The sequence below is a fragment of the Poecilia reticulata genome, chromosome 7 (assembly GCF_904066995.2).
Source record: "Poecilia reticulata chromosome 7, P_reticulata-male-v2, whole genome shotgun sequence".
Lineage (NCBI taxonomy): Eukaryota > Metazoa > Chordata > Actinopteri > Cyprinodontiformes > Poeciliidae > Poecilia > Poecilia reticulata.
The window spans coordinates 1,178,401-1,201,550 of record NC_088836.1 but is presented as its reverse complement, the minus strand read 5'-3'; the positions used below and the strand labels follow the sequence as shown (position 1 = coordinate 1,201,550).

The 23,150-nt window shown below is 38.6% G+C and overlaps 2 protein-coding genes across 3 annotated transcripts; one reads left to right on the top strand and one right to left on the bottom strand.

The window, feature by feature from the left end:
• Window positions 1–1,016: 1,016 nt before the first annotated feature.
• Window positions 1,017–2,524, bottom strand: rassf11 (Ras association domain family member 11). Its single transcript, XM_008413167.3, has 2 exons — window positions 2,422–2,524; window positions 1,017–2,344 (listed from the first exon to the last, which is right to left on the bottom strand). Exons 1-2 carry the CDS (start codon window positions 2,522–2,524, stop codon window positions 1,017–1,019), a joined length of 1,431 nt encoding a protein of 476 aa, XP_008411389.1.
• A 7,161-nt stretch (window positions 2,525–9,685) lies between these two features.
• Window positions 9,686–22,886, top strand: ampd1 (adenosine monophosphate deaminase 1 (isoform M)). Of its 2 annotated transcripts, none has more exons than XM_008413166.3 (15): window positions 9,686–9,800; window positions 13,128–13,293; window positions 13,424–13,547; window positions 15,421–15,586; window positions 15,911–16,130; window positions 16,472–16,601; window positions 16,849–17,043; window positions 17,195–17,326; window positions 18,106–18,269; window positions 18,454–18,580; window positions 18,726–18,889; window positions 19,001–19,121; window positions 21,801–21,974; window positions 22,258–22,368; window positions 22,480–22,886. In XM_008413166.3, exons 1-15 carry the CDS (start codon window positions 9,779–9,781, stop codon window positions 22,633–22,635), a joined length of 2,172 nt encoding a protein of 723 aa, XP_008411388.2. In that variant the 5' UTR covers window positions 9,686–9,778; the 3' UTR covers window positions 22,636–22,886. The 2 variants fall into 2 exon arrangements, with proteins under 2 accessions (XP_008411388.2, XP_081464676.1); XM_081608550.1 differs by lacking the exon at window positions 9,686–9,800 and adding an exon at window positions 12,247–12,520.
• Window positions 22,887–23,150: the final 264 nt, after the last annotated feature.

Here is a 23,150-nt window from a genome sequence, read left to right as displayed (position 1 = left end):
TGGTGGAACTTGACCTGCAGTCCAATCAATCAATCAAATTTTATTTGTATAGCACATTTCAGCAGCAAGGCATTTCAAAGTGCTTTACATAATTAAAATAAAAACAGAAATAATCAGTGAGAAAGAGAGATTAAAAAAACAAAAAGCATTACATCATTAAAACGTCAAAGAAGAAATTAAAAACATTAAAGACATAAAAACATGGAAGACATCAAAACCCGCACTCTAACCCTAATTTAGCCATAAGCAACTCTAAACAGGTGTGTTTTAAGTTGAGATTTGTTCAACTTAAAACTTAAAATGGCTAGTTGCTTTATTTTGTATCAAAGTGCAGCAATCTAAGGAAGGCACTGCAGCCCCACCTTGTGGTGACTGAATGACCCGTGCAACCAAAAGCTATACGCAGGAGAATATTTTCATACCATGCAAATACTTGCTGTAAATGAAATGAGAATCTACACAATGCAATGTGAAAATTAAGACTTGGAAATGGTTGAAATTAAATGTAAAATTAGTATATAAAAACTTATTTTCAGATACTTTCACAGTTCTGGAATATTTGCTATCTTAGAGTTGATTTTTATTTTTAAATATTTCATAATACAGGATTTAATATCAAAGATAACCTGAGAACATAGTTTAAATTGTACTGTATTTTTTTGTACATTTGAGCCTTAACTGGGGCTTATTAATACACACTTGTATTATCAAGAAAGCGCTCTTTATAAAATTCACTCCTTTTAATCCGTAACCCAACAGATTCAGAAAGTACTGGATACAAAGTACAAGTAAAATTAGAGAATCGGTTATGTTTGGTGATGCACAAAGTTCCAGGTGCACGAAGAATGGCAGTTGAAATAAAGCTTTTAGAGTGTAAACATGAACCTGTTATGTGAAGGATAATATTGTAGCAGTGAAAGCAGAATAATGTCACTGGTTCATTGAAGATGTCCTGGTGGAGATCTCTATCTCTTGGTGATGTCGCAAACAGGAGTATGGATTGTTGTGAGCTGGTCCTAAACCCTGGTACTCCTCAGGTAAATGGTGAGCTCAGAGCGGTGGATCACCTTCCTTTCATCCTGGAGTTGAGCCTTTTGAGCTTCTGACCAACGCTTCCACCACTCCCTCAGCTCGGTGGGTCCCGTGGGCCGCCGCTCTCTTATCTGATTTGGAGGAACTAGAGCATGAGGAGTGCTGTGCTCTTCTTTGGGCAGGAACTTCCTGTTGACGTTTAATTCCACACTGGACTTGGATCCTTCCAGATTTTCTTCCTTTTTTGAGCTGTTGAATATCTTGGTTGTGACTTTTTCATGAGCTTCTAAAACCCTCTGGTCTTCTTGAGCAATGTTCAGATTGCCAAAAAAATCCAAGCCCTGCATTTTGCGCCTGTACTCCTCCAGTTTAGCTTTGCAATCTGCAGCCTTGGCTCTCATCTCGAGGAACTGACGCTGCAAATCTTTCTCGTAACTCTCCTCAGCTTTCAGTTCATTCTCCCAAAATTTGATGTATTCCATCTCCTCAGCCACAAACCTCTCCTGGACTTCTTCTTCAGCTCTTTTGGCTTTCTGCTTCTGCTCGAGGTCCAAAGTCTGTTTGTCTGTGTTTGTTATCTGGACTTGTAAATCCTGCAAGCATAGCAGCTGATATATAATTGAGTCTCTAAGACGATTTTTCTCATCTTCGGTTGCCGCTGCGCAGATTGAGGTGGTCAAGTTAGATTTGACCTCTTGGGTGTTCTTTGAGCGCCTGCTTTTCTGCTTGGTCTGATTACTGATGCAGCAGGATGTTTGGTCGAAGTCTGATTTTGAACTTTTCTGACCTTTGTCTGTACCTCTGCTGCTTTGATCTTGATGTTCTTTTGTGACAAAAAGGGACAAATCCAAAGAGGCCCGTCCCCTTTTATCAATCCTCTTCTTCCTTGGCTTGTCACACGTCGTATTATAGACCTTTCCTTTGCCAAGACTTTCCAGCCATTCCCAGGCTTCCTCCATGAGAGTCAGAGACTTTCTTCTAGGCGTCTTCAGGGCGTCTTTTTTCTGCTCGGCCTCTTCTCTCAAACAGGTCAATGGAGGCAAGCTTTGGCGGTGCAAGCTTAGGGAACCGCTGCCTCTCCGCATTTTAGACCCAACGTCTTTCCGTCTCAGTGGCGGACAAGGCTGGTATCTGCCAACTTTCACTTTGCCCATTTCATCCCAAGCGGAGACCCCACCGTGTTGGAGACTGAGCTGGACCTCCTTGGCCTGCTCGCCGTATTTCTTCAATGTCTCCAGAAGTCGTTCATCGGGGGTCATGCACCGCTCAAAGTCTTTGAACTTCTCTTGCAAGGCGTAGCGTCCTGGCTGCCCTGAAAAAGGACAGTGACGGTGTTTAGCCAACACATCTGACATAGTTTCAGCAGTGTGTGGACTCAAAGATACTTACTAAGAGATTGAGCCAAAACTAGTACCATGTCTTGGCACGTTGTCTCCTCAGTAACTCCACACACAACACGTGGGATGCCTTTGACAGACACCTTCACTTCCATTCTGACCAGTTCTTGATCTGTAAAAGAGTTGCTCTTTGACTAAATGGAGAACCTTGTTGTTTCTCTTGAGGAAGTTGTGGAGACAGCTTAATGACCCTTAATGTCGCTACAGTAATCTATCAGTCCATCATGTTTGGGACTGGCCTGGAAGTGGGTTAATCTTTCTCTACCAAAGCAAGTCATCTTGTTAATACAGCTTTGCTAAGAGAATCATAGAGACCTACCTGGTTGTCCCGTCTGTAGAAATGATCCTCTGACCTGCTCAGTCTTGATGTGGATATTGTGGCCGAGAGGAACAGCGGAGCAATTAAAGGTCATTAAAATTCCTTAAGGCAACTTCCACTAGGGACACTTTAAGATCCCACCCATCTTGCATGATTAGCATTTAGAAAAAAAGAAAACACAAACACTGAATGCAGCAAACAGTAGTTACTGCTACTGCTGTCTTAGTGGAAGCTCTAGAGCTCATCTGAAGCTTTTGTCTGGTTTGCCTCGGTCTTTTTCTCAGTTCTGTGGACAAGTTTTTAACACTGCAGAATATAAATGGACTGAATTTATATGTGACTCTTCTACTTTGCTACATGTCTATAGCAAATTCATAGCAACCACTGAGAGTACTTTACACTTGAGCCACATTCACACACACATTTATACACCAGTACACAGACTGATGGGGGGGTTAGTACCTCGCCCTGGAGCACAATAACACTGGAAGGTGGTGGAAAAAAACATATGGAAATATAAGACTCTTAAATCTGCTTCGGACCTTTTTACACCACACAGAATCTTCACACGTACCTGTTTGAATACCTGGTCTGCAGTTGGACTCGTACACTAATGATTAAGAACTGGGATACCATTTCATAATGGTACAAACAGAATCTTTAATGGATTGGGGTTTTATGTTGTGCACCAAAACAAAATGATACTCAGGAAAAATGATTCACATCAGCAGATGCCTCATGTCTATAGCAAATTCAAATTGTAAATTCAGAGATGGCCATCATTTTTTTTATGTTTAATTTAAAACATTTTAAATTATCTTGTGATCCACTGTATTCTTTCCAAAACATTTGGCAGAGTTTGTGACATTAGAATGGCATGGTTTATCTTTTGTTGTTTTGGTTTATTGATTTATTTTTAACAGAGATGTTTTATAGCTCTGGGTGTTCCTTTTAATCTTTTCAACAGGAAGAGTGATAGCAAGTCAAACTGAACATCTAAACAACCTCCAACTCTGTCCAGCCTGATCTGTGCATTCACTTATTCCTCAGAGCTAGGGTTAACTCTGAGGGTTAGCTCTTAGGAAAAACTCGCATCCTAAAACCTAATTCACACCCCACGTCTTTAAAAACTTACCCCCAACCCCGAACCAGGGATCCACCTTATTGGGATTGGGCTTTGGTCCCCATAAGATCCACTGGTTTAGAGAAGTTTAGTAAATATGTCAGTAATGGTCCCAAATACAATAACTAAACAAGTACTCACACAAAAGTATGTCTTTCTATTTTCACAAGCACTTCGCATTGACTTTGCATTGCATTGCACTTTGCAATGCATTCATTTCTATACCCTGACCTTAAACCATTACCGGTACCTGGCTAACCCCAAACCTAACCTGAACTCAATTCACACCAAAGTCCTAATGCATGCAGACAATTATATGTTTGAAAGATGCAGCATCAAGATAAATCAAACCACATTAAAGAACTGTAGCCAATGTAGGACATCTATGAGTAAAATATCTTGTCAACATGGTAAATATTGTTGAAATCCAAAATTAAAGATCAAGCAAACCCTTTAAGACAAGTTATTTTCTGGACGAACCGATGAAACCAACAGACGTAGCTGTGGTTGGCAGCAGAGCATCAAGTCAGTGGGTTTACTGCCACACTGTCACCATCATAAAGGTGAGCTAAATGAACCTCTGCAGGTTAAAGACGGACTGAAAGTCACTCCTAAGTGAACTGAACATTTTGTCTGGCGATCATAGTACCGAGAAGTACTCAGCAGAATTTAATAGGTCTGAGCTAGCAAAGGTCTCAAAGATGGTAGAAAAACAACCTCTCCGCTTCTTCTTAGAGCTCATCTTGCCCAACAGAAATGAGAGATTTTCAGAGAGGGAACCCAGTCCAGACGCTTTTTTGTGGGCTGAGGGGATCAGAAAACCACAGGTGGGGCGCTCAAGGCAGTGGTGGTTCTTCATAAAAATTACGCTGGTTTGACTCAATTACAGTGAAAAACATTTTAATACTTGTTCATGTCAGCATTGTGGAACATTCAGCATGAAGAGAAGGAACTTTGTTTACGCTGCTGTTTTCACCTTTACGACTTCCTGAGCAGTAGAGGGAAAACCCTTGTAATCCAGTACTGGCTCACAGTACGGCTAAGGGAGAATCAGGGTAACATGAGCTGCATGAACTTGAACGCCTCACTTCGTTGTAAAACATGGATCGTATCGTCTAAACTTCACGGTCAGGAACAGTGATCTCGTCCAGACAGATTCTTCAGAGAAGCTGTCATTTCAGCAGTGGTGGAGAAAGTACTCAAAAAATTTACTTAAGTAAAAGTACAAATACACAGACAAAAATGTACTTAAGTAAAAGTCAAAGTACCACATTAACATTTTACTTAAGTAAAAGTAAAAAAGTACTGGCTTTTAAAAATACTTAAGTATTAAAAGTAAAAGTACTTGCTGAATGCATTACCTAATCGCTAATATCATTAAGTGTACCAATCGTATTTAATTTCAATACATCAGAAATGTGCCATTTTAATGAACAATACCACAGATAAAGCATGTTTTTGTTGTGTTTACTCTGTAACATAGTTTCGACTTAGATATGTGATTCTATGCATCATAATTTCAGGGATGGAAACATCTGGTCTCCTGTCCTAACATAACATGAACTTCACTTTTTTTGCCACACATTTATTTTGAAAGAAATCCAACTGGCAGAGGAGGACATGGAACCAAGGAGCCTTGTAGCAGAGTTGTAGTCTAGACCACTGAACCCAAGACCAAATCAAAACCAGCACCCCGTGCTACATGACAATAAAATTAAGTGCACCTATCAAAATTGCTTCTCAAATTGATCTGAAAGATCCACATTCCCATAAAAACACCTAGATATTAAATACTTAGAGCTGAAATAAATTTAACCAGTATCAATTCAAACTCTTCTTCATTCTGTTTTGCTTTCATCTCTGTGCCACAATACACAGAGGTCTCCCGTCATCCCTAAAAAAATAACGCACTGTGCGGTTGCCCATATTGCCAATGTCAGAAATAATAATTGTCTGCACCATTAAACATAGCAATTAACAACGCTCAACTATGAACACTGTCCAAGGCCCAATAAGCAAGAAGTAACCAAGCAGGAGGAGCACCGTGACTGTTCTCATCCTCCCTCCTGCTGCAACGTCTTCCACCATGACAGGTGACGAAAACAAAGAGCAATGAGCATGCTCTGTGCTCTTACGTTCTTGTTTTATTTATTCGCCAATTAAATATAAAGATATTTTAATGAAATAAAATAGCTACTGCAGTGTACGCAGAGCATTACAAGAACAAAGAACGGCTCTCAATGAGGCTTCAGCACTATAGGACTTGGTCAAGATCCGTCCAGAAGAATCGGATCGTTCCTGAATGTCATATTACAATATTGCACTTTGGTCACAGCGTTGTCCCATATCTGCAACACCTCAGTCAACACCTCCACACAGTAATTCAGGCATGAGTGACAACCTTTTTTCATCGCAGATGCAACATGTGTCTCAGTCAGTACAGCTTAGCTTTGCTAGCATCACGTCCACAGATCTTACCTTTCTTTAAGCTTTCCTTCCAAGTGAAGTTAAAAATTGGACGAAGTCCCACCATCTGTGAAAGAGGAGCGCTGCTAATTTTACATGTCGCCATATCTTATGATTTATGCAGCGCTATTATATTACTGACGCTCAGAGGAAACCACTGCGCATGTCTGGAGCTCCGCGTGCGAGTAAAGGGGGAGCCGATGGGTGACAACAGACACTAAGTCACGTTATTGCTCGGATTTTACGGCGCCACCTTAAATCCCTGAACTTCACATTTTAACGGAAGAAAAGAGCAACGAGACGTGGATGTAACGAGTAACGAGACAGTTTGTAGAAATGTAGTGAAGTAGAAAGTACAGATACTTACTGTAAAATGTAGTGTAGTAAAAGTAGAAAGTCCCCATTATTAAATCTACTTAAGTAAAGTACAGATACATGAAAATTGTACTTAAGTACAGTAACGAAGTACTTGTACTTCGTTACTTCCCACCACTGCATTTCAGTTACCTGGAGTAAATCTTTTTGTAATTTGTTGCGCAGTGTTACATTTTTGTGATGTTGAGGCCAAACAGGAAACGTTCTGTCTGCAACTTTAAGATTTAATTTTCAGATGAAGTACAGTGAAGATAACTGGGACATATCTAGTCAGATTTTAGTAAATGAGTCATTGAAACAAAAATATAATGTTGAACATTGTTTTTTTGTTCAGATGGTACAGTCAGAATCTGATGTGTAAAATCTGATTATGAAACAGACTGGAAGTTTTAGCCTGGAATTTACTGCAGTAAAAACTTTCCAATGGAAGTTTCAAAAATATTTAGGATCTGCCTCTGATTTAGGATTAAAAAGGAAAAAAACATATTTACTTTTCAGTATTTGAAAAGTGACCCGATTCGTTGGTCTTTTCTAACCTGATCTCTTTAACAAGTTGTACTGGAAGGGAACTTTTGACATTTAGGATTGCATAACTAAAAATAGATGTTCAGTGAAGTGTTCTCAAGCAGCCCACACAGAATGAGGACAGCATGTCTGCAAATATTCCGTCATATCTGAGCAAACCAGAAACATTGAAATGCTGTTTTTCAATGAAATAAATAAATGTGTGGAGGATGGAGTTAGGACCACCTACCTACCAAACGTTTTCATCCCCCTTTAACCGTTTCATATTTTTTTTGTCAAAGTGTAATCCCAAACATTCATGTATTTCATTAGGATTCACTGTAATACATCACTGAATCAGTTGTTTAAGTGTGAAGGAGGGAGTCTATTTGTAAAAAAACAAATTAAAACAAATTAAACTTTTAAAGTGTGCTGTTAATATTTTGTAGAAGAGTATTTTAGATTTAAAAACTGAATGTTTTACTAATGCATTGTTACTAAACAACCTGAGTTCAGTCAGGAGTTTAATACTGACATCAGCTCTTGTGATTTCAGTTGCAATTGCATCTGGACTTTGAATAGGCTCTTCTAACTCCTGTGGTTTGATTTGAGTGCTGGGTTTATGTTTTCTGTTGCTGAAGCTTTAATTTGTCTTTTCCTGCATCCAGCAGGTTTTCTTCCCAGACTGACCTGAGTTCAGCTCCCATCACCTCCACCCAGCTTCCCTGTCTCTGTTGAAGAAACACACCCAATAGCATGATGCTGCCACCACCCTGCAGTGGAGATGGTGTGTTCAGGGTGATTAATTGCATTGTTCACTTTTTGCTACATTCATTATTTTGCATAACTATGGTTTAATATGACAAGACTGCAGTCTTAAAGTAAATTGCACAGAAAACTTCTTATTGCTTTATTTCACCTTCAGTTTTCCTTTTGACCTAGTCGCCCACCTGAGCCGTGGTATTGTGCAGCTCTTTCAGAGTTACCAGGGCAGCTTCTTTCGGTTTAGACAAGTGGTGCCCAAAATCGGTCCTGGAGGACCGGCATCCTGCATGTTTTAGTTCTCTCCCTGGTTTAATAAACCTGGATCCAGTGATGGCTCAGTAGAAGAACATTGACCTGCTGGAAAGGTTGTTACCACCACCAGGGAGGGAACTAAAACATGCAGGATGACGGCCCTCCAGGACCCACTGTGGGGACCACTGGCTTAGATGGACAACCACCTCTGTTCGGGAAGGTTTGGAGGTTTCTTCATGATCAGATAACAGAGTGAATAATCTGTTTCTTTCTCCAACTCGTTGGCTGTGTTCTTTGGTTTATGTGATGCTGTTCGTTTTCCAGTGCTCTTCAACACTCTGCACTACAATACCACTGAATTTTACCAAGTATTACTGGTCTAGTTTCTAGTGCAGATATCTTAGTACACTTGAAATAACACAAAACTAACTTCGCTTTTCAGCAAGATACATGAGCTTGTTTTAAGTAAATAATTCCTTAATGTTGATGAAAAAGTTTGTGCTCCACTGGTTGATTATTTCGTTTATGACATTTTAAATAATTTTATTTAGAACATTTTTAAATCAATATTAAAGAATTATTAACGTAAGCTCCTACATCATGCTAAAAAGCTACTTGTAAGAAATTTGTACTGGAAACTAAACCAGAAATACTTCACATAACAGCTCCATTTAGTCTGGGATTAAATCCGCACAGGTTTATCCTGCTTAATAATGATCAGACTCTCAAAGCCAGCTAGCTTCACTGAACTTTATTTGACAGCAGACAAAGACAGAATACAAATGCATTCACTTTTCGGATTTTAATTATTAAAAACATGAAAACTAATATCACTCTCCATCCTCCACATCTGTGTGGTAATCAAAATTCACTAACACACATTAAAGTTTGTTGATAAAATGTGAGAAGTTCAAGAGGCAAGACAGAGTATTTCAAGAATGTCTTCATTCTAGAAAGAATGCTGCTGGTTTAGGAAGGCAACAAGTCCCACAGATGAGCTGTGGTCTTCTGATTTTCCAAAGATGGATGGAAAATCAGAATAACCCAAATAAACCAAAATAAACTGATTTTTCAGATCAAAATTAAACAGTCACAAAAAATGAGACAATATTTTCTGAATTTCTCCTGGAAACTTTAGCAGGATTCTTCATTCTTTCTCTTTTTATTGGTCACCCAGGTGTTTTATGACCCTCCGTTAAATAGCAGCTGAGCACCAACCAATCAGCTTTACTCTCCCTTGCTGCTGTTAGGGTGTTATGTAACACGGACTTCCACACACACACACCCACGCACACTCATCACTTTATGAAAACATTATGCCTGTTAGTGAACCTGGGTGCACAGACACCCTAAAATAGATGTTGACACATATCAGCCCCCTCCCCATCTCTTACATGAAGGCACGTTCATGCGGGGCGCAGCACGCATGAACGGACACGTGAGGCAGACTCAATTTAACGGAGCGACTCCACGCAGGGGGCTTCACTCCGGCGCACTGACCTCCCTCTCCTTTCCACAGGAAGCGACTCCTGCAACGCCGCCGCCATGCCCAAAGTCCAGGTGCCAGGTGAGTGTTGGCATAGCAAGCGCAGGCTGTCATGACTGGAGGACTGAAGCTTTTCATTGCATTCTCTCAGGTGTTCCACAAAAGATGTGGTCATCATGCTGAACTTTTTTTTATTTTGTATTTTAAAAAATCACCCACAAGATGAAGAAACATTAGAAAACTTGAGAAAAGACATCAGCATGAAATGCACAGAGTTGAGTTACACATACTCAGTATTTTCATTAAGAAGTATCTCTACTCTTACTTGAATAACTTCACTCAATGAAGAACAAACGTGTTTTGACCAAAACTCCACCAAACACAGCTACAAGTTTTGTTAAAGTTTCATAAGTTTTACATCGAAAGAAATTTATCTGGAGAATTGTTTTCTTTTCCCTGATTTTGTCATTTGTCACTATGTTATTTTATATTATTTCAATTTTGGTCATTAAAATGCCTCATTGTACAAATCATTTTTCATTCTGGTCAGTCTACTGATGTAATTTTAAAATAAATGTTTGATGTTTTGATCAATCAGGACCAGAGTAGATTTTTGACCAATTACTTTTTCTATTCATCAGTGCAGTCTTTGGATACTCTCCCCTTTTCAGTAAACACATCACATCTTTTAGCTTTTCATAGTAAATTCACATCCTCGCTGTCAACTTTATCTGCCAGTTCACTTTGGTTCTGATGCACTTAATTTCAAAATAAAGATTGATCTTGACTTGTAGCGAGTTCTTATCATTTATTGTTGCAGCAGTCAGGGGGATATGATAAAGCTATAATAAAGCAGAATATAGTAACTGCTTCAATATCACCTCTGAAGGCGCAGCAGGATGATGATAGACGTGACTTGTCAGCTGAGATTCCCTGATTAATGTGGGATGAGCGCGGATCGAGTAGTTTTATACTTCTTATCTTGGCTCATCCAACCTCTTCTGATTTCTTTGGTTGTATCAGATCTGCAGCATGAAGAAGGTTTATTTTGAACCAGAGCTCTGATGGGAGCTAATTATAGGCTTTCCTTTACCAGGCATGAGGCACCTGGCATGTAGTGTAGTGTAATGTAGCAGTAGTTGGTGGAGAAGGGATTTGGTCTGATAGTTCTACAACGCTGTGGATCAAAACTCAAATCAAATCAAAGGTGAATGACCAAATAACACAAATCAGCCAGAAGGAAATAGCTTTTCTTCCAGAGCCAGCTCATGATATTGGAGATATGGCTCCCCACCAGGGCGGCATGGTCATGTGGAATGGGGGCTGGCAGCAATGTTACCTGTTAGGTTCACTAAAATAAACCCTGCTGCAGCATTTTGCAAAACTGAACTTGGCATTTGATGCACAGCAATTCAGGATAATGTCATGCTGACATCATGCTAACATTATTGTCACGCTAAGGTCAAGCCACAGTCATGCTACAGTCATGCTAACATCATGCTAAGAGCTTCCTCGTTTTATGCGCCCATTTTACCTTATATTTATTTTCTATTTTTTTTTAAATAATGGTAATAAATTCTATTCTATTCTACTCTTCATTTGATCATCTCTCATTCAAAATTTGAAATACTTACAGCAGCTTACATCAGCTGGATTAGTTTCCACTAAACAAAGAGCTTTTCAAGCACAGCTGGAGACTTTTTTAAACCTTCAAAATAAACAAAAAAAGTCCAAACAAATGTATTCTTAATTATTTTTATTTAGTGTTAGACCTAAAAATGAAAGTCACTTTATGCAATTGGTTGGAATTGTGATTGAAATATTCCACAACTACTGAAGGTTCACTAACATTTATATTTTTACTTCTTCATAGAACACAGAGCTCCCCCCACTCATTTTCTGTTTAGTAAAAATTCACTTTGAAAAAGTTTATTTTATAAAAAACGAATGAAAGCTTTGAACAGAAGAGGTCATATTTATGATAGATGAACTGAATGTGGAAACAGCACAAAGTTTTCAGAATGAACTGCTTTTTGGACATTCGCACAATAAACTCAAACTCATTCACAAATTATTGACCTAAACAGATGGAACAAGATTTACACAAATGGTTCTTATAGCATCTGTAAGTGCCTGTAAAATCTACAGCATATTTTTCCCAGTTCTTATTTATCCGTGAGAGGATTTGCAGTTTGGACTCACTTCCTGTTCATTTAAAGTCTGTAACCAGTTTTAGTACGTTCAAAAATCAAAACTCTGGTTATGTGAAAAACAAAACTGTACCCATTTTTGATGTTTTGCATTTTTCTGTTTGTATATATTATGTTGTGCTGCGAATTAGCTGTTGCTATTGCACCATGATGCAAACATGGGACTGCTGTTTTATTCAGTTCAAACTGTTTTATTCAGTTTGTCTATGTCGATGTGTGTCTGTGTCTGTCCCTATCAAATAAACTTTGTAATAATTTGACTCAAAGTTGCTCTGCTGGGAAATCAGAAATCTTTTGCATGTGTTGTGAAAATGCAGTTACCATCTCTATGAATTCACGGATTAACTCATGAAGAAGCTGTTGACTTCATGAAGCCGTTTTCATGATCATCCTCACACTCCTAAACCATCACCTAACCTCCAGGTTCCCATCATTTCTGACTGTTGTAGAACATCTATGATTCTTTAATTTTAATATGAGGTTGTTTACATGATTATAACATTTCTAACTGATGCATTTCTAACCCTCTCTTTTTGTGATTTTTATCCTGTTTGACGCAACTTTCCTGAACGGTACAATCAGTTCAACAGAGTAAGTATGGAAGCTGAAAAGCCAAGCATCATTTTCAGCTCCATGTTGGATTTGTAGTGTTGTTTTAGACTTTGTTGGCTGTAAAGTAGGAGCATGTAACAACCAGACACTCGCCCTTCTTTCTAATATCATCTATCAATCAGACTCACTTCCAGAACTGCCCCTTGTTTTCTTATCTAGTCCTTGCAAGGAGTCAGGCCTTCTTGGTTTCCCAAACTTTCAACTTTCAACTCTGGAAAACGATTGGTTTGACTGCTATGGTTACAAGAAAGTCTGACACCTTGAAAGCAAAGATACTTGCAAAAGAGGGTTAAACACACAAGTCTGGACTTGTGTGATGAAGATATTCATATAGATCTGTTGTCAGAGATGCAGATTTGTAGTGTTTGAGTTAGTCTTTGGTCATATCTATTCAACGCATGTTATGAAGTCTGTATGCATCAGTTTAAATAAGCTTTACATGTGACCATCATGTATATGACTGTCATGTTTCTGCAGACTAGATTAGAAGTTGGTCCTGAATGCGGTTTGAGCAGAGCTGTCCAGTCCTGCATGGGGTCATGGACGATACATTTGAGTTAGTAAAAACTTTTGTCACGCCCGGCAGAGACTGATGACAACATGAGGGCCTTTGCTGAGAAGGTCTTTGCATCAGAGACTAAAGATGAACAGGTGCGAGATGAAATCTCACTGTTTGATGTGGCTGAAGACTGTCCCATCCTTCACCAGGAGATGGCACACCACCTGCATGCTGATGATAATGCAGAGAAACGGTGAGACGGAGCACGCCGCAAAATAAAATAAAAAAAAATTAAGATTTTTAAATTCAGGGTTAGCTCACATAGTTCAAAGTGTAAGAGTGAGCTTGCTGAAGTGTTTGTAATGTTTGTCTCTGGCTAACAGCAAAAGGCTTCAGAGCAGCCGTTCCCCCCAGGCAGTTGCTGCCCCGGTGTTGGTGGACATCCCCACCTATCTGGAGGTCCCTGACTTCCAGAGAGTGGCCATCATTGGTGACTACGCTTCTGGGGTACAGTCTACTTCCTGGAACGAGCTGGAAGACTCGAAGCTCAACTACACGACATAAGCCTAAACTAGTGACTTATGGTGGCATACGTTTATTTTAATGAAAGTGGGGAAGGAGAAAAGTATTTATTTACTTTCAAAGTATTACAAATGAGGTTGGAATGCCGATGTTACCATCATTCTAATCTTTAGCTTCCTCCACAGGGTCAGCTTCCAAAATATAAATATTACTACTAATATTAGTTAGAAGACAAATGTTAAATTCAAATCTGAAAATAAATCCAAATCTGGTAAGAGTAAAAAAAAAAAAAACTTGATGCCTTTGAGGTCAAAGGCCTCGAAGGCACCGTGATTTAGTACAGATTTGGACTTTACCAAATATGTACTAAATCATGGTAGGTTTAACAGGAAGTACCCCCCCCCCCATCTAATGCTGCCCAGGGCCTCATCAAGCCTTGAACCCCCCAAGCTTTTTGACACAGTATACTCCCTAAATTCTTCAAGTCTGAACTTTTGTCAGGATGTCGTTGTAATGAAGAGATATTAATAGTCTGTTGCTGAATAACTGGTCTGATGAGTATTTTTATTACAGAGGAGTGATAAAATATATGGCAAACTTAAAATTGGCAGTATGTTGATCACAGGTGTTGTTTTCACTTCCCTGATATTAAATTTCACTGACTGCATGTTTCAGTGAATGAGCGGCCATCACCAGAGGCCAGGGCCGGATCGGAGCTCAGGTTTCAGGGACATGAGTTTGGTATCTCCAGTTCCGGAAAGGAACGCTGTAGATGAGCTGGCTTGTTATGTCTGCTTCAACTGCAGACATACAGTTAGCATGAACCCACCCACTCTAATAACAACACAAATTCTACATACAGACAGACATTTTGTAGGGTGTGTAGTTGTAGGTTTGATTCCACCTTACCCCTGTCACATGTCGCACACTGATCTGTGCACTGGTGTACAAATGTGTGTGAATGTGGCTTTGACTGGTCAGTGTGACTGGAAAAGTTCAGTCTAGTTACCATTTTAAATAGAAAACATTATGTGAAATTTGATAGATTTTTTTACATCTTGCTACACTTTTTTAATGGGGCAATATTATGTATTTTCCAGGTACATAGCACCATTTTATAATACAGTCAAGTAACTATGTTACCTTCAGTTGTTATAAAAATGCTGTACATATCAAACATGACTTAAAAGAAATTTGACTTTGTAATTTAAAGCATTTTGGGCTGCTGTCTCTTTAAAAACTCCTGCTCTTTCTGAAGCTTCGCTTTCAGAAAGTCATCATGACATGGCTCCTCTATTAACCCTTTAATAAAATTTTTACAAGTGTTGCTCTGAGGAATAGCTCCTATAATTAACTCAGCAGGTGGAGCTAATTGCTGTTAGCTAGTCTGAAGGAGCTGAATGGGGAAGGGGAGCTCTGTGAGGCATTGGAAACTGCAGCTCTGAAGAGGAGCTTTATCCACAAAGGCGGGGCTAGGTCCACCCAGGAATTTTGCACAGCTGTATGGTTGCCATGGAAATTATAGGATTTCTCAAACATTCATGAAAGAATCAGGGCAACTCTATCAGTATGTTTTCAATGAGGAAATAACATTATAACATGACGTACAGCTCAACAAAGTAAATTTTTCTGATCCTTACATACATAAATCCAATTTATTCAAGATAATACCAGCCAACAAAACTGAAAGTATTTACTCTCCTTTGAAAAACTGGGCTAACTGGATATGTCAGACCTCAGACGTTCTATATTTTTAGTCATAAAATAGTTCAGTTGGCCTTTCAGATGAGGTCAACTCTAAAAAATGTTTTTATAAACATGTACTGTATATTTTGTCTGTTTTTTCTCATCTGAGCAGGTGACCATGGATGACTTTGAGTTGTCTTGTAAGGGTCTGTACCGTGCTTTAACCATCAGGGAGAAATACATGAGGCTAGCCTATCAGCACTTTCCCAGAACAGCCTCCCAGTTCCTGCGTCAGATAGAGGGAAACACGTTCAAAGTTGAAGATGAGGTGCAGCCAGGTGAGAAGACAGAAAGACTAGCATCGTGATTTGATCAAAAACAGACAAGCAGGGTGTGCTGTGGTGGCGCAGGGCTTAAGCACAATCCATGTATGGAGGCCTTAGTCCTCGACTCGGCCATCGCAGGTTTGATTCCCGGCCTGGCGACCTTTGCTGCATGTCTTTTCCCATCTTTCATTACCAACTTTCCTGTCAATTAACTATCAAATAAAGGCCAATAAAACCTTAAAAAAGAAAAAAAAAAACAGACAAGCATCTTCCACAAAACAAGATTTATTCTTTGACTTAATGGCTTTTCTTTCTACTAAATTGTTGAATCCTCAGTCTTCAATGCTCCACCAAAACATGGGGAGGACCCTTTGGGCACCTCAGACCTGCCAGAGAATCTTGGCTATGTGGCTCGTATGAAGGACGGCCTCATATATGTGTACAACGACGCTGCAGCTGCTGACAAGCATCAGCCCAAGGACCTGCTTCATCCAGACTACAACACCTTCATTGATGACATGAACTTCCTCATTGCGCTGATTGCTCAGGGCCCGACGTGAGTCTGTGCTGAAATGTCTACTTAACTTTCACTCTCTAAACATTATGAAAACTATAATTTCTCTTGAACTAGAAGTGACTGACAGTGCAAGACACCAAATGCTGTCCAATTAAACAATGCAGTTTAAGAAGGAGGATAAATGTCAACATCCTAAAAACCCTACCTCAGTGATGTTCTACCTGATGTGTTTTTATTCAGATTTGTTCTTAAGTAAATCTTTTGATCAGAAGATAGTCAGATTTACGTCTACTCACCATTTACAAAAACTCTTTGCTGTATCGCCCATAAATAGAGTTTAATTTCTTGGAGTTTTCTACAAGCTTGTATTTATTTTGCAGAAAGACTTACACTCACAGGCGTCTGAAGTTCCTCATGTCCAAGTTCAATGTGCATGAGATGTTGAATGAGATGGAGGAGATGAAGGAGCTGAAGATGAACCCCCACAGGGATTTCTACAACTGCAGGAAGGTACTGCAACAATTTCTGAAAACACAGACTGAATGATTATAGACTAACACAAAACATAACGCATAATAATTAATTAAACATAAAATTACCTGTAAGTTATAAAAAAAACAGTTAAAAGGGATAATATTGAAAACATGAGGAAAGCTGTTACTCAAACTGTCCCTCTGCTGTGGCTCCCTCTAGTGACCACATTCAGGCATCACACCAAGCGAAACAGTTATAATCTATTATTGCCGTGGCGTTTCAGGTGGACACCCACATCCATGCTGCTGCCTGCATGAACCAGAAGCATCTGCTGCGCTTCATCAAAAGGTCTTACCGTGTGGATGCTGACCGGGTGGTGCACAACCTTAAAGGGAGGGAGGTCACCATGAGGGAACTGTTTGAGTCCCTCAACCTGCATCCATACGATCTCACCGTGGACTCTTTGGACGTGCACGCTGTAAGCTCCTGAATATGCTCAATTGGATGTTAAAATATACCGTTTAAGCCAAACATGAATGAGTGCGTACTTAATATATGAAAAATATTCAACATCTACAGACTGTTAGAAAAAAAATTCTGAAATGTGTTTATGAATTGTTTTTCTGAAGGGAAGACAAACATTCCAACGTTTCGATAAGTTCAATGCTAAGTACAACCCTGTAGGAGCCAGCGAGCTGCGGGACCTCTACCTGAAGACCGAAAATCACCTCAGTGGGGAATATTTTGCCACTATTATTAAGGTCTGCTCGTACAAACTTAATTCTGGAATGCAATGAGTACTGTTTAAAAATGCATTTATATTGATTTTTACAGGACAAAAGTGTAAAGGAAGCTCTCAGAAAATATCCTATAGTTGTAAATGCAAACATAACTAAGTTTTCATTTGACCATTGTAGCTTATCATGTTATGTTATTGATAGCATAAATTGATAGCATTAAAAACTAGCATTTTACCAAAATTAGGTCTAATGGATTAAATTAGTAATTTCTGTTAGCTGTTAATGTTTCGTTAGTAAGTTTTTAGGGATTAGTGCAATTTTAGCTTATGACAGTTTTCATAGTGCTGCTAAGAGAGTAGTCAGAGTTAGGTTATCTTACCAAACATGCTAAAGTTAGCACTTGTTAGCAATTTAAGCTGATGGCATTTAAGTTCCAACAGTGTTTATCGACAGCATTTTTTGATTGTATTAGTTACCAGTCTGAATTAAGTATTGAAACCATTTAGAGATTCTCTTTTTAGGATGTGGTCCTTTTGGTTTAGTTAGCCGAAGGTGTCAAATGAGGCCTAAAAGGAGTATCTGCATAAAACAGTTGTTTTATCAAGCTGCTGTAATTCTGTTTAAGCAGAATTAGGATTTTGACAGTGAAATCCGAAGCCTGAAAAGTGGCATTATTGTTACATACACATGTAAAAGAATAACTATGTGAAATTTCAAGAACTAAATTAAAGTGTCAATTCATTATGATGCATATAGTCTTGAAAGATGTTGAGCTTTATCTGACCTTGTTCTGACTACAGGAAGTAGCCAGTGACCTGGAGGAAGCCAAGTACCAGTATGCTGAGCCCCGTCTGTCTATCTATGGTTGTAATCCCAATGAGTGGGGTAAACTCTCCAGTTGGTTTGTAAAGCACAGAGTCTTCTCCCCCAACCTCAAATGGATGATTCAAGTCCCCAGAATCTAGTAAGTTTTCATAATTTTGTAGAATGGCTGCCTCTGTAGCATTTTTAACGTACAATTTTCCTGTTTTGGATATGTTTAAAGTTATCTAAAACCCTGAACCTATTTTGTATGTAATAAACATCTGTAATGCTGATAGTGGTCCAGAAGGGTAAATAATGTTCTTTTTCTGTTGTTTCAACCTCAGTGACATCTTCAGAAGCAGGAACTTTGTAGCACACTTTGGCAAAATGTTGGAGAACATTTTCCTTCCCGTGTTTCAGGCCACCATTGATCCACAGTCCAATCCAGAGCTCAGCATCTTCCTTAAGCACGTGAGTCAAGATGAAAATCTAAATATTAAGACAGATCTTAGGAAATAATTATTTTGAAAACACTCTAAATAATGAGATAAAGTTTGCCCTAAAATGAAACGTTAGTATTGTATTGAAGGTAAGCTGTTTTCCTCTTGTTGTGCAGGTGACAGGATTTGACAGTGTGGACGATGAGTCCAAACACAGTGGCCACATGTTCTCCACAAAAAGTCCAAAACCAGAAGAGTGGGACATCGTCAAGAACCCCTCCTACACTTATTATATCTACTACATGTATGCCAACATTGCTGTTCTTAACCAGCTGCGTAGGTCAGTAACTTTGCTTCCAAGCACAATTCATCTGACTTTAGAACTAAACCTCATGTTTGCTGTATTTTTGGGGATGTTTTTCTGTTTACTTGCCTCCTTCTTGCTCTTTAGACAGAGAGGATTGAACACATTCACATTCAGGCCTCACTGTGGTGAGGCTGGAGCCGTCACCCACTTACTGGCAGCCTTTATGACTGCTGACAACATCTCTCATGGTCTTAACCTCAAAAAGGTCAGTCAGGAAACATTTTTTCAATAAGTGCCATCTCTTCTGCCAACCTTTTGTCAGGAAGGTGTGAAAGGAAGAGACTATTTAATGATGCTATTTATGAACACAACTTAATTCACCTCGTCAGACATCACTGAAGGAACGGTTGGGTAAGATAGATAGTGTTGGGAATGGAAATCTCGATCGATGAATCATAATTTGTGTTGACACTCGGAGCATAAAATCAGACAAGAAAAGCATTCAGACTTTACTTATTTTATTCACTTTCAGCACTGAAAGGAGATGCTTTTACCATCACATTTGAGAAGAGTTTCTAAAAAAGTCTGTGCAGCGTCTGAGGAGGAGGGCAGCTGATTATATGGACTGAAGACACTCCCTGAAATCACATCATGTCTCTGTGGCCTTATAAGTTTCTGTTTCTCTGAGAAATGGACCTTGGTGTCTAACAGAATCAAACATGTAACTCTTTACTATGGGCCTTTGTCTAACAGCGTGTGACTCTTTCTCGACCTGGTAAAGCGTCTCAACATTCCCCCTGTTGGGCTCTAAAAGAGCCCAAAAAATGGAAGACAAACCCTAGAGTAAACACTGTCCCTTCCGGAAAACAGATGCTTTTACAGATGTTGGCATACAGCATCATTTCAGTCATTGATGTCGTCTTTCATTCGTGTCATTTCATTTTAATTTCATTTCATGTCAATTTTGGGGGTAAAAACGGACAGGGCACCCCAAAGCCTCTTAGGCGGTGGATCAAAATCACAATGTCCCCTTTACAATCTAATGAAGAATACGTAAAGAAAGAAAATGGTTAAAGGATGTTAGAGTGTTAAATTTGGAGGAACATAAGTCAACCCACCATGGCATGACTGTTTTTTTTTTTTTTTGTGGTGGAAGAAAATATTTTTTGCAGTTTTGTCAGAGCTTCGTCATCTGTAATTACACATCAATCATACAGTCGGACACTTTCTGGACCCAAATATTTTGTTACCTCAGGTCAACGCCATGCCATAGAAGGGTAATGAACTATAAAAGAGCAAAATCTGAATTTTTTTTTTGTAATCCAAGTTAAAAAGAATAAATGTTAAATTTTATAAAAATATAAAATGGTTGAAGTGTTAGGAGGATATAATTTTCGTCTTTAAAGTAAAAAAGTATTAAAAATTATATTCACTAAATTGTTAGAGTTAACCAAAATGTAAATTGAATAAATGTTGGGATGATATTTCAAAACTTAATAAAATGCAAAAAGGAATAAAGTGTTGGGTTAATATGAATAAAATGTAAATGAGTAAAAGTTACTAAAATGCAAAATCAATAAAATGTTAGATAATATGCAAGATTTAATAAACCCAAAATGAATGAAGTAATGAAGAAATGTGAGATAGTACTTAAAATGGACAATCCAGACAAAGGAACGTTAAGATACTACTTCTGAAGTTAAAAAGTCATGAATCAATGAAATGTTAAGATAATAGTGAAGAAGTTAATACGCTATGAAAAGTTGCAAAGTTAACAGTTAACTGAAAAGAAAAAATGTTAAGGGCACAGAGTATAGAATGAGCACATTTTGAATTTGCAAACCAATGAAGTAAATTAGCATTACAGGCAGTACAAGCAAAATCTAATTATATTACATTATTAAATGTTTAAAATTCTGTTTAAGTAAAATATAATGATACTAGTAAAACCAAATGATTAAGTAACCAAAAAAATGCAGTAAGATTGAATTGTAATGAAATCAATAAAATCTAATCATATCAGTCTCTCTATAGTGAGAACTATCTACGTTAAATATCAGTTTCTGCGTGTGTCCAGATGTAGAGGCGGCGCAGCTTGATAGGAAACCCCGACAGCCCCGCGAGGCTTCAGTGGCGTTTCAGCTGTAAACTGGTCCACCAATCGTGGAAGGCGCCACAGTCTCACATCCCAGCACACCCAGAAAGGATTGGACTTCCTTTCTGGGTGTGCTGAAGATATGATGAAGATGTACCTTTAGTGTTAAATATATGATCAACTTGCCTTGGCAATAGCTGCCAGCACCAAAACAACTTATGTTCACTATTTTTTGACTTACAACTAGAACGATCACTATTTTTTGATCGTTCTAGTTCTACGTCTAGAACGATCTCAACTTTGATATGGGATTACAAAACATATGTAGCATTATTCTTGCACAGTTCACCTTTTGTATTGCAAAGGGACTTCAAAATAAAATGACTTCCTGTTACAGGTGTTAGAGACTCAATGTTAATCTGATTCCATTATTTTGCTTTAATTATAAATGCAAATGTTTTGTTTTTGATGAAATTGTCCTTTACACTTTGGTAATATTCAAAGTAATTCAGTTCCTAAAAGCTCTGGTACATCTTGAAAAATTTTCTGAGAAAATATATTTGACTATTTATGCTAAATCAATCAGATTTTTTTTATTAAATATTGTTAAAGAAATATACTGCATGTATTGGGTGGGGCCAGTCCCAAAGCAAATTTCTGTCATTTTTAACCTAAAAACTAAATACTAAAGTATGCTAATTGCTAATTACTCTGCTTGTAAAGTGTTAGTACTGTCGATTGTATTGCTGGTTTTTAACAATTTTTTGCTAGTGACAGTGACAGGCCTTGACAAATGATATCTAACCTCGGAAACTCATGATTTGTACCTGTCAATGTTTTTCCAAACAGAGTCCAGTTCTCCAGTACTTGTACTTCTTGACCCAGATCCCAATCGCCATGTCCCCTCTTAGCAACAACAGCCTGTTCCTGGAGTATGCCAAGAACCCACTGCTGGAGTTTCACCAGAAGGGCTTGATGGTGTCTCTGTCCACTGACGACCCCATGCAGTTCCACTACACCAAGGTCTGCGGCGCTTAGGGCCACAATGATGCACATAACAGTCACATACTAAGTGCTGTTCACAAAGGCTATTATATGGATATATAATCCATATAATATAATATAATAGAAAACAACTATAGGATTGTAGTTGTTTTAAGGTCAGAAGTTGGGCTTTGTGTTCAATGTTTCACTGACATCTTTATGAATTGCCTTGTCCAACAAAAGTATGAGTGAAAAACACTGCACATAAAAGAAACAGAACAAATGTATAAACCCTTTTTTAACTTAGTTTTTATGTTCACAGGAACCCCTAATGGAAGAGTATGCCATTGCAGCTCAGGTGTTCAAGCTAAGCACTTGTGACATGTGTGAGATTGCCAGGAACAGTGTGCTGCAGAGTGGCTTGTCTCATGAGGTAACTAACATTATGACACTGCTTTAAATGAAAAACACCTTTGTATTCACCTGGCACCAACCAGGCTTGTTTCGAGTAGATCTGCTTTTCATACCTGGGCTTTGGTTTCAGGAAAAGATTCACTTCTTGGGTTCAGATTACCAGAAAGAAGGCCCAGAGGGCAACGACATCCGTAAAACCAACGTGGCTCAGATCCGCGTGGCCTACCGCTTTGAGACGCTGGGCTATGAGCTCAACCTCATTAAGGAGGGCCTGAAGGTGGAGTGAACACAGAGGAAACACGCAAGCCTTTTATCAAAGCTCACCTGAAATTTTCGTAGATAGGATTATGCTAAAGTTTTTTACAGGAGGACTTTGACAAAAGAAACCATTTACAACATTTAAAGAAACAGACACTTCTGATGAACTACTGTTGGATCTTTCTGAGACAGAACGGTTTGAATAAATGGATTTCACTATTTCAGAGGGAGAAACATTATGCACAACAGCCAATGGAAATAAAACATTACAAATAACAACTAACTCTCTTTTCTTTTTTTGTTACTTGCATAAACTTGCATTGATTTAGTCATCATACAGTTACTTAGCTTGAAGCAGCGTTACAACAGCAATATGTGAGGTCTGAAGGATTTTAATGAGCATGTAAAACTGAGTATATACACAATATAATGAAGAATACCAAATTAAAATGAGAAATAAACTGATAAATGTTTCGGTCCATGAAAAAAGAAACAGTTGAATAAATAAATTCATAATTTCTTTCTACAAAGAACTCTGAAATA